The sequence below is a fragment of the Paroedura picta genome, chromosome 4, assembly GCF_049243985.1.
Source record: "Paroedura picta isolate Pp20150507F chromosome 4, Ppicta_v3.0, whole genome shotgun sequence".
Lineage (NCBI taxonomy): Eukaryota > Metazoa > Chordata > Lepidosauria > Squamata > Gekkonidae > Paroedura > Paroedura picta.
In genome coordinates this window covers 62,748,472-62,760,763 of record NC_135372.1, presented here as the reverse complement: position 1 = coordinate 62,760,763, position 12,292 = coordinate 62,748,472, and the positions used below count along the sequence as shown (strand labels likewise).

Here is a 12,292-nt window from a genome sequence, read left to right as displayed (position 1 = left end):
ATAAAATAAATAATAAATAAACAAAATTCTGATTAATAAATGAAAAATCCACAAGCCAACAGCAATAATTTATTATAATACACACAAGCTAGTTTTTACTGAGGAGTGAAAGGATTTGCCAGAAACAGTATTTTGCCCTAATATTTGGCACCCCCCACAAGACTCCCAAATGGGGCTTACAGCAATTAGAAAACAACATTATGAAGGGGGAAAAATGTCATTTCAAGCAGCAAAATATAAGTCAAAACTAGTGAAGCTTCTTGGAGGAGACAAAGTCAACTAGATTGTAGTTCATATATTGTCAAAACCTAAATTTTCACGAAGTGTGTTTACATACAGTCCAAGCAGCAGTATTGTGTAACCTTTAACACCAGCCATTGCCGATAGCAGAGGAAAGAACCACAGGTTGCGTCTATCGGTCATGCTAAGGACCAATCACCAACCAGAGGTCCAAACATCAACAACTCAGCAACGGGACTAAAAGTGGCAATTGGAAACAGGAGGGGAGGACAGATATGATTCCCATATAGGAGATATAATTACCATTGATAATTAACATGTTTTATGGTAAATTATTTGAGCAGTAAGGGAAAGAAAGAAAAAGAAATGGAGTCATAAATAAGGTAAAGGTAAAAGTATCCCCTGTGCAAGCACCGAGTCATGTCTGACCCTTGGGGTGACGCCCTCTAGCGTTTTCATGGCAGACTCAATACGGGGTGGTTTGCCAGTGCCTTCCCCAGTCATTACCGTTTACCCCCCAGCAAGCTGGGTACTCATTTTACCGACCTCGGAAGGATGGAAGGCTGATTCAATCTTGAGCCGGCTGCTGGAATTGAACTCCCAGCCTCATGGGCAGAGCTTTCAGACATCTGCCTTACCACTCTGCGCCACAAGAGGCTCTTCATCATAAATAAACAACCCCCCAAAAGCCTCTTGAAGCTACAAACCAGCACAGTGCTAGATGCACCCATATGGGATTGTGGTCCTTAATTTATCAGGACATATTTAGTATAGGCCTGTACCATGTTTGAGCCACCAAACAGCATGCATGCATGTGCTGTATTCTTTCCGGCACTGGAAACTCTGTTTTTTGTAGCCACACCGATAGAAAAACCAGGAAGGGAACTGAGCTCCTGATAGTTCACAATACTCAGCTGGAGGACTATAATCCGAATGAAGAAGGTTGCTTAAATTGCCCTGACCCCAAAAGAAAATTAAGTAGTAACTTACTTATTATTAAAGAACGTAGAATTCTCTCGTCTCTTCGTGAATCCAAATGGTAAAGTTTTCAGGTGTATGTTGTATCTCCGGGCTCGGTTTCTCAAAAAGTTCACCTGATAGCAATAGTAAAAGAGTTTCAAAACATGGCATTTCCCCCCTAATTGCTTGAAAGGCCAAGCCATGAGCTGAGAGTGAGGGGATAAAAACAGAATGAGGCATGCAGTACCATTCCCAAAAAAGTGCAAGGGAATATAGTGCATGCTGTGCTCTTCCTATATGGAATTTATACGTTTGGAAAGCAAGGTTTGACAGCATCTTGTATACCACCCCTCTCCTCTAAATTATTTACAGTTCCTGTAAGTTATTTTTGCTGTCTTCAGCCTTGAACAAACAGGCCAAAATGTTTATGAAAGGTTGCTCTTCTGCCAAACTACTTCTCAAAGCAAGGAACAATTCCACAAAGTTGGTTTGATGTCCAGGAGAAAATTCCATTGTGGGAAAATAGGGTCTATCAGGGCATGCTCAGAAATATCACATGAGGTCACAAATCAAAAAGCTGAGCAAAGTAATGCACTGATGTAATAGCAACTGTATGAACAGACCACATCTTATAACCCCTGACCTCAGGCTAGTCACACACTTTCAACTTAGCCAGCCTTGCAGAATTGTTATGAATATAAAATGCTGTGCAGGAAGCTTCTCCGGGTCCCCACTGCAGAGGAAAGTGAGGTACAAATGAAGTAAAAAAGCAAAAAACAAACAAACAAAAAACACCCCACAATTTACAGCCGTACACAACCTAATTAATAGTGTAGCCAGCCTTAGAATTACACTTTAAGATTCTTAATATTTAGAGTTAGGTGCTTCTGAAATGTATACTAAAAAAGCAGTATAAATAATACACGTAGCAATTCCTAAAATAATTGTTTTATATAAGAGGTTCAGCCATACTGGACTTAATACTGAACAACAAGCAAGAGTTGGTGGATGAGGTGAAGGAGGTGGGGACCCTAGGGGGAAGTGACCATGTCCTCATAGAATTCCTTTTGAGATGGGGAGCCAAGGAAGCTTGTAGCCAGAAGCGGATGTTGGATTTTCGTAGGGCAAACTTTAATAAACTCAGAGACATGATGAGTGTCATACCATGGACGAGAATGCTGGAAGGGAAGGGAGCATGTGAAGGGTGGGCGCTACTCAAACAGGAGCTATTGCATGCTCAATCAATGACTATCCCAGAAAGACGAAAACACTGCAGGAGCTCCAAGAAGCCTATTTGAATGAACAGAGAACTTCAAGAGGAACTAAGAAAGAAAAGGAAAATGTTCAGGAAATGGAGGGAAGGACAGAGCTCTAAAGAAGAGTACCTACAGGTTACTAGGCACTGTAGATCAATCATCAGAAAGGCCAAAGTTGAAAGCGAGCCAAGATTGGCCAGGGAAGCCCATTTAACATGAAAAGATTTTTCAGTTATGTGAGGAACAAACGTAAAATAAAGGAGGCAATAGGCCCACTGTTGGGTGCGGATGGACAAACTCTAACGGAAGATGCAGAGAAAGCAGAAAGGCTTAGTGCCTATTTTACATCTGTTTTTTCCCACAGGTCAAAGGGTTTAGGCACATCTAGAGATGGCAGTAGCCAAAGGATAGTGTCTGGGTGGCAGGTTAACATGGATAGAGAGGTTGTTGAGAGGCATTTAGCTGCACTGGATGAGTTCAAATCCCCTGGTCCGGATGAAATGCACCCGAGAGTGCTCAAAGAACTTTCCAGAGAACTTGCACAGCCCTTGTCCATCATCTTCGGGACCTCTTTAAGGACTGGAGATGTCCCGGAGGACTGGAAGAGAGCAAACGTTATTCCGATCTTCAAAAAAGGGAGGAAGGATGACCCAGGAAACTACGGACCAGTGAGTCTGACCTCTGTTGTGGGCAACATAATGGAGCAGATATTAAATGGAGCGATCTGCAAACATCTGGAGGACAATTTGGTGATCCAAGGAAGTAAGCATGGATTTGTCTCCAACAGGTCTTGCCAGACCAACCTGGTTTCCTTTTTTGACCAAGTAACAGGTTTGCTGGATCATGGAAATTCGGTTGATTACTTGGATTTTAGTAAAGCTTTTGACAAGGTTCCCCATGATGTTCTGATGGATAAGTTGAAGGACTGCAATCTGGATTTTCAGATAGTCAGGTGGATAGGGCATTGGTTAGAGCAGTGGTCCCCAAGAAGGCCATGGCGCCGGGCCGCGGCTCCCTCTCCCCGCCCCCCCCCCCCGCAGTAAAAAACTTCCCAGGCCGCAAGCCTACTGGATGAGGGATACGCTTCTAGGTAGCACTGTGTGTGAACGAGACCTTGGGGTACTTGTGGATTGTAAACTAAACATGAGCAGGCAGTGTGATGCAGCGGTAAAAAAGGCAAATGCCATTTTGGGCTGTATCAACAGGGGCATCACATCAAAATCACAAGATGTCATAGTCCCATTGTATACGGCACTGGTCAGACCACACCTGGAATACTGTGTGCAGTTCTGGAGGCCTCACTTCAAGAAGGACGTCGATAAAATTGAAAGGGTACAGAGGAGAGCGACGAAGATGATCTGGGGCCAAGGGACCAAGCCCTATGAAGATAGGTTGAGGGACTTGGGAATGTTCAGCCTGGAGAAAAGGAGGTTGAGAGGGGACATGATAGCCCTCTTTAAGTATTTGAAAGGTTGTCACTTGGAGGAGGGCAGGATGCTGTTTCTGTTGGCTGCAGAGGAGGACACGCAGTAATGGGTTTAAACTTCAAGTACAACGATACAGGCTAGATATCAGGAAAAAAACTTTCACAGTCAGAGTAGTTCAGCAATGCCTAAGGAGGTGGTGAACTCCCCCTCACTGGCAATCTTCAAGCAAAGGCTGGATACACACTTTTCTTGGATGCTTTAGGATGCTTTGGGCTGATCCTGCGTTGAGCAGGGGGTTGGACTAGATGGCCTGTATGGCCCCTTCCAACTCTATGATTCTATGATTCTATATATGAGATCCTAGTGGATTTGAAAAGCAGATATTTGACCAACTCACTCCTGAACCACTTTTCATACCTTGCTATTTCCATCCAACTGAAGCAATCTGAAGACAACTTCTGGTCAGTGACTGCCTCCCACTGTATGGGCAAAAACATTTTGGGACAGGGATTTGCTTTTCCCTGTGTTGCTTACAAATGTGCATATCCCATTTCTGTGTGTGCATGTATGAGTGTGCGCATATGTCTGCACCTGTGTACAAGTCAATGGCTATGTTAACTACAGGGGGCAAAGTAAGACACACTTCCATGGCACTAAAAGACTCCTTCTGCAAGACCCCAGGACTTGCTGTGTGCTGTATGCAGTTGTATTCATAGCTATATACAATAATATCCAAAATCTTCCTTGCAATCTCTTTGTTCTATAATAAATCCAGTGCCACTGTGCTCCATGCAAAAATGTGCATGGAAGAACAAGGAGGTTTGTGTACTGATCCTCTTGCAATCCACAGGCCCCTGTTAATGACTAGGCTATCAAATGAAGTTATTTAAAGTAACTTTTGACAGGATGGAAACATGGTGCATTCCTTTTACATGAGTAAAGTAAGACTTCCATTTATATTGTTCCTGCACTTCTTTATGACTGTGAAAATGTAGCTTCCTGATCCAATTCAGAAAATTTAAGATGTGCATGAAGCAAACAGAATAAACTGATTAAACTAGATGATCACCCTTAAAGAATGCACTCCTCTTACTTTTATTCCTTCTAATAATGCAGATTAATGCTTACATTCTTCATAACCGCATCTGGAGAATATTTTTAAATAGTGCTTAGAAACCTTATGACAGCTGTTCTGTAAGTAGTTTTATTATCTTCCTAATGGCACTAACATGACATTGCCCATAGTGTGTTATCTCAAAAGCCTAGAACTATCTACATGGAGGCAAAAAGGCAATAACATCATTTGTCTATTTTAGAACTATAGACTGCCTAACAAGGCATTTCACAGACCACCAACGCTCTGGTGCCCTGGTTACTGAAGAACTGAAACAATCGAAATGATCTGCTTGTGTGAAAGCTGCGGGCAGAATACAGGCTCTTTCTGCATGTATGGAAAGCAAGGAAGTGCCTTTCTTCCACACAACTGAGCTAGAGAGTCAGGGGCATAGGCCACCTGTTTCCTGATAGCAGGACTTAGGTGAACGCAAAAACCTGCCATTGTCACTGCAGACTAAGTGCTCTCAGTTTTGTAAATCATGGCTGGCCAATGCTGAAGATGATGTGGCTGGGGTTCCTGACAGTGGAGCCCTTGACAGAGAGAGAGGCGGGTGGGAAGTGAAAAGCTAGCATGCTCCCCAGCTAGCACGTTCCCAAGGTTTTAAGTGTAATCAGGGCAAGTATTTAGGAACATCCTCTGCTTTTGGGGGGCATTCCTGCTGTCATCTGAACCGAGGAGCTGGGGTGTAAGAATGAACCTGTAGGAGCTGGCTGCAGGCAAAATAGCCAGATGATATTCTATCATCAAACAATTTTACTACCTGGAAACTGTGATGAACAGGCTAGGTCCTACTGATAAGATTTAACTCTTTTGTGAAATAAAAAACTCAAATCTGATAAAAACACAAAAAGCCAAATAAACAGGCAAAAGCCCCAGATAGATCAAAAGATAAACATATGTTCTGCACAGGACAGGAAGATCTCAAGCCAAAGATCTTCAATTTAGAAAAGCTAACTCAGACTTTTTGTAAGTTTCATTTCTCATTTCTTACAGCATACAAATTATCATTGGCCCTCATGTTCTGTCCAAGTCCATCAGAGCTGGAACACTTTCCCCACAAGGAGATATTGCTACAGGGCACTAGAATCCCCCCCGACTCCCCCCCACATATTCCTGGAGAATAACATTTCATCCTTGAAGGCCATGATGGGGTCTCTAGCAACCTACAAGGTAGTGCCCTTTTTGTTATCTTGCACATGGACTTTCTCACTTCCCAGTAATGGCGTTTGCCAGGCTCTTCTTGTCTCTAAAAAACTGTGGCTAACTCTTATTAGAGTTTACTGAGTCTATTTTTCTGTGGTCCCACACTGCCTCTCCCTAGAAGTGACCAGTGAGAGCTGATGGAGTGTTGGGGAGAGACAGCTGGAAAACAGCAGTTAAAACAGCATTTGAGAGTTGGCAGCTATAGAGCTGAGAGGGAAAAGAGGATGCCTGACTGGTGTAGTAGTTAAAAGCAGCAGCTTGTAGTCTGAAGAGCTGGTCTTGATCCCCTGATCCTCTACATCAGTAGTTCCCAACCCCCGGTCTGGGGACCGGTGCCTGTCCGTGGATAAGTCGGTACCAGTCTGTGGCTCCTCCTTGTCCTCCTCCCTGGCTGCTGCCTCGGGGGCTGCCCTGCTACTCTGCCGTCGGCTCACCTTTGATGCTCTCCGGCGGCTGCCATGGCTGGGGCTCCCCCTCGGCGTGGCACTGCGTAGCTGCTGCTGGCAGCGCCCCCCAGTGGGTGGCGGGAAGTCGGGTGCCGGCAGGAAAGCAAGTGGAACAGGGGCTCAGGCGACAGCAGCGACGTCCCTTGGCAAAAGACTACCCTCCCCCGGGCCTCAGTAAAATTTGTCAAGCATTGACCGGTCCCCGGTGATAAAAAGGTTGGGGACCACTGCTCTACATGCAGCCAGATAGGTGACCTTGCATTAGCCACAGTCCTGATAGTAATTGTTCTCAGAGAGCAGTCATGTCAGAGCTCGGTCAGCCCCCACCTCTATCTCACAGGGTGACTGCTGTGGGGAGAGGAAGGGAAGGTTGTGAAAAGTAGGGTATAAAAACAAACTCTTCTTCTGGTTGAAACTAGTCAATTTGTAACAAAGGATATCAACAGTGGGAATAGGAATAAAGTTCAAAAGTTTAATAAAATAGTATTTGCTTTTGTTACTTTTAAACTGGAACCAAGTAGATAATCCCAGTGGTTCTGCTTTATTTTTAATGTTTTGTTTTGATTTTCTATTGTCTTTCCTATGTTACCATGCATCACTGTATCCAGACAATGAGTTCATCAATGATGTGCCCATAAACTGGATTAGTAAGACAGCAAGAGCACATGGTAAGCAGCAATAAAGATATAAGAAAGCCCACCCATCACTACACATTCCCATAAATCACATCGCATAATATAATTTACAACAGCTCAGATGCTTAACAATCAAACGGCTAAGGAAAATGTGGGCAGAAAAGACTGGCTATGTTGAACACTTTTAGATAAATTAGGGGCTAGCTGTATATTCTGCACTACTGCACATAGCCTAGCTACCACACTGGCATCTTTTTAGAAGGAAAAGAGAAAAGCTGCATCTCAGAGGCTGAGTAGAGAAATGGCAGGTGGAAGAGGGCACAAATCCATTTCCCCAATCACATCCCTTCTCACAGCAGCTTTCCTCCTTTCAACAATACACATGTTTATGTGTAACACAGCTCGCTTCTTGAAGTTATTTTGCACTATAATCTTATAAAACATATTTCAGATGAAGTTAACATTTTCAAGCACATTTCAACATATTTTGAAAGTTACCAGGTTCCCCTTGTGACTGGTACTTCTGGCTTTCTCCACGTCATTTGTTTCCAATTTAATATTAACAAAACCCCCACAACACACGTTTAAATGTTCTCTTTTGCATTACAAACAAGACAGGAACTTACAAATTTATTTGTTCTTGGTCTATGTGAAGCAACATCCCGAGCAGCACAGTCAGCCATTCTTCCCACATCTTCCAGAAACCGATAATCTGAAATCAGCAAGGAAACAGATTCAGAAATACAGCCACAGGCAAGGAGACATGAGTCACCTGTAACTGTTGCATGTGAAGATGCAGCATTGTTCTAGCAACTAATTTTTGTGCATTAGATTGATACACTTAACATAAAGTCAGACATGTAAAATGGCTAGAAATTTTCAAGACAGATGAAGAGAAATCCCCTATTCTTCCACTGCTCCTCCCCAATCTGTCACAGCTAAGCATTTCTTGAATAACATGCACTGTTGACAGTGTCTATTCTTGACACAAGAGTGTTAATATTCTGTCTACTCAGGTTTAAAAGAACGCAACATTAACAGAACATGGCATAAATGTGGTTCACTGACTCCTCACTCCCACCTATCTATTTGATAGCACGCTCGATCTGCAAACAGAGAGAAATGTTCAGAAACACCATTACCGCTTAGAAGATTTAAGTCACTGAATTGGTTTATAGAAACAAATGCTGTTTTTTCTCTGACTCCATTACAGTTGTATGTAGTTTTATGTTGTTTCACACAAATCAAACTGAAAAGCAAAGAGAGAAAATGTACTGTCACCCAACTTGCTGCACATAAGGGAAAAAAGCAAGAACATGTTCCTGTCAATTTTATGTACCTGCAGGAATATTTCATACAGCGAGGACACCGATACTTCGCTTCTTCCGTGTTACATACTTCACACCTTAAATACAAAAATTACAAGACAAATTACACTTTAATAGCATGGGTGTATTAAAGGGTATTTTGAGAAATTGTTTTTAAAAACGATGGATATACTTCTTAGCTAAAACTGGGATTGAGTCAGCAGACTGGGGTCCTCCCCCCGCCCAACATAGCCAACTGAAATTCTTTTAAATGCTGTTCTTTTTTATTTTTACTTAATTTTTTAAAAACAAAAACAAAAGAATACAGGGGGGAAAGTAAAGAAAAAATATCAGTGGTGGTGGGGCTACATGTAAGTTTCTACAAGCAGTTTCCAAATATCTAAAAATAAGTATATGTGCAATTGCTATCTATATGCCATGGTATTCAAATATTGATATAAAATTCTACAGCCCCCAATCCATAGATTTACCAGAAGCCAGTTTTTATCTTTTCAGCATTGAAATATGAATCTTTTAGTTGTAGTAGGGGCAACTGTTAGTACTATCATTCTACAAGGCATATCCAGACCTCAGCACACCCCTACCTGATTCATCTCCTCCCCTTATTTTGACTAGCTGATGTTCTCTTGCTTTCTCTGGATTTCCATGGGAGCAGGGTCAGAGTTATACGTAGAGACCTGTACCTTTTGCCTTAGTTTTGACAATGCCTTGCTGAGTGTTTTCTTAATAAATGAAATCTTTTGCTTCAAATCAAGAGTTTGCTTTTCTGGGTAACTGAGGATCCTCACACTTTTCACACCACAGAACTCAGTTTCCCAGGAGAAAGTGGCTGCTTTAGAGGGGGACTCGATGGCATTGTACCCCGCAGAGGTCCAGGGATGGCAGCCTCCATGTGGGTCCTGGGTATCACCCACACCGATAGCTCATTTGTAGACTACAGATATCAGTTCCCCTGGAGAAAGTGGATGCTTGTGAAGGGGGACTCAGGGGCATTGTGCCCCACAGAGGTTCAGTGATGCTAGCCGCCACGTGAGACCTGGGGATCTCCAGGTAACAGAGATCAGTTCCCCTGGAGAAAATGGCTGCTTGGGAGGGGGGACGGGACACTCTGGGGCTTTGTACCTCTGCATTCTTCCTTGGGAGGAGGGGAGAGGAGTCCACGTAGCTTACAATGGGAGGGGAGGAAAGAACCCTTTCCCCGACAGAAGCAAGCACTTTGCTGTGGGAATGTGAAGTGGGAAGGGAGGCGTGCTCACCCTTACACGCATGTACAGTCCAACAGATGGCAAAAGAAAGGCACAAAACCTGTGAGCGGCCTGTCCAAGGGTGGCAGAGAACAGGGTGGGTCCCTGTGCTGTTGCTGAAGAAGGTGTGGCTACGGCACAGCAGGGGTTCCGCTGTCTGTGGCCCACCTAGGATATCACCATTACAGCTGGCCTCCCTCAGTGTTCCCTCTGGCGCTTTCAGCAAAGCTGGCCTTGAGGTCCAGGGCACAGCCTTAGTGCAGGCAGTCTTGTAAAGGTACATCACCGGGGGAGAATGGCTCAGGCTCACAGCCCTCTCTCATCATGGGGGGTGTTCTTCCAGCAGGAAAAAGGCAGTCCAGTTTCATCTGAGGTTGTTGGCCAGATCCCTAGATTATCTTTTTCCTACTGGTGGAACACTGCCCCCTACTCAGGGCCAGTCATCTCCTGTTTTAAAGGTGTCGCAATATGGCTTTTTAAAGATTCTCTAGTTGCAGAAATTGCAAAATGAATGGGATCCATTCTAGCATAAGTAGGCCCCAATGCATTCTACCTAGAAATGAAATGCTGCTCTTGAGTGAAAGGGTACCTCCATGAACATAATGGGGGAAAGAGAATGGGAAAAAGAAATGTGCCTTAATGGTGCATGTTTGTTGTGTTCTCAAATATATCTTACGGAAAGAAAATATGCATGATCATCCATGTGTTATCCCCTGCAGAGCATCATGACCTTGTTTACACTCATTTCAATTTCAGGCTTAATTGCTAAATATTTTTCCACTTTCAAAACTATAAAATTTATACAGTAATTTCATTTTTATAACTGCCGTTTGAGGCAAAGTTCATAGTGACCCAGGATGCAGCCTGACACAGTAGAGTTTTCCATGCAGACAAAGAGCAGGCAAATAAAGTTTAAAGCTACCACCTTTTCCCAGCCAGAATTTCTGTGCATTTAACAGCTGTGTGCTAACTAAATCAATCACAGGAAACAATGTGACAAAACTTGGTCATAACTGTTCACAATTCATGATATATTCCAGCACTATGGGCCAAGCCCGTTGCATTCAGGAATACAAGGGGCGCTAGATTGGGGGTGGCCTCTCTCTCTTCCCCAGGACCTGGAAATCTGCAGGCTGGAGGCCCCTGGGCAGGGGCAGCTCTCACACAGCAGGGATCTGCAGCTGCAGAGGGAAGTGGAAGGAGGAGGGGGTGGTCAGGGGTGGGGGGTGGAAGGCAACGGGCTGGCCACTGGACAGACAGGCAAGCCGGCTGGAGGAGGAGGCACTCAGGGGTGGGACAGCCACTCTGAGTGGATGTTAAGTGCTGAGTGGCACATAAGCCATGAGACACGCTCCTCCTCCAAGGCCTTACCAAAAATATATTATTGTAAGGAACCAAGAGGTTGAGACCCCACAGAACAGAATCACTCCCCAGACATCACTATCGAGCTTCAGGCCAAAGCTTTAAGAAATCTTTATTGGAAGAATCAGAATTCAGGATCTACACTTTTCATGTGCTCACAGACAGGAATCTTGAAAGAGACACCCAAGAAGGGGGTCCACACAGATTATATACCTGGTCTTAGGGAGGGGAGCAGGGAATAGGCTTTCCGTGGGAACCTGGGTTCACACAGGAAAAGAGCAATAGTGTTTTTCTGATCTCAGAGGTGCCAAAGGCCACTCCTTTGGCCATCTGCTGTTATTTAGACTACTTAGCAGAAGGCAACCTTGAAGCACAGCGATAAGAAGGCACAGCAGAATAAGCCTTTTGAAATGCAGGGAAAGGATGGGGGGGGGGCGCTGTGGAAGGAGCCCATGGAGGTGTCACAACCCAGCAGAAGATCCGGGAGCGAAAATGAACAAAGAATAACAAGGGACGTGGGTCATGACAATTATATGCAACAGATGCCTTCCAATGTTAGCAGCATACAAATAAATTGATCACAAGATGATACTTTGAACGAATGGACTTCTAATTCATATTCACAGTACCTATAAATGCCAATACAGACCAGAATTATCACTCACTACCTAAGCATGTAAATCAATATAGAAACATTAATTAATCATGTATATGAAGAACTAAAAAGAAACGTGGCAGCCGGAAATACACAAAATATTAAATTATTGTCACAGACTCACTTTGGGAAGTAGGAGCACACAGATCTTAAAATGCAGGCTCATATGAGAGCAGATGTAAGAGAGCATACGTAAGATTCATGTATTTTTCCACTAATTCATTTCAGGTCCAGAATAATTCTTATAGTGCCTAGAGATGCATGCCCTCATATGGCCATTAGATTACAAACATCACTTCTAGCAGCTTTTAGAGTTAGAATCTGACTTCTGTTCATCAGTGATCAGAATGATCTTCTTTACAGCCTACTGCAGTCTTTCTCAATTTTTTTACCATTGAGAAATCCCTGAAACATTCTTC

General features: G+C 43.6%; 1 protein-coding gene across 2 annotated transcripts in view; it reads right to left on the bottom strand.

Moving 5' to 3' along the window:
- ZNHIT6 (zinc finger HIT-type containing 6) overlaps positions 1–12,292 on the bottom strand; it is a 44,294-nt gene that overhangs the window by 30,214 nt on the left and 1,788 nt on the right. For both annotated transcript variants that reach the window (XM_077333130.1, XM_077333128.1), the window contains exons 2-5: positions 8,624–8,689; positions 8,427–8,533; positions 7,911–7,996; positions 1,231–1,334 (exon numbers count right to left, since the gene is read on the bottom strand). In XM_077333130.1, coding sequence (XP_077189245.1) covers positions 1,231–1,334; positions 7,911–7,996; positions 8,427–8,533; positions 8,624–8,689 — 363 coding nt within the window. The remainder of the gene's footprint in view (positions 1–1,230; positions 1,335–7,910; positions 7,997–8,426; positions 8,534–8,623; positions 8,690–12,292) is intronic.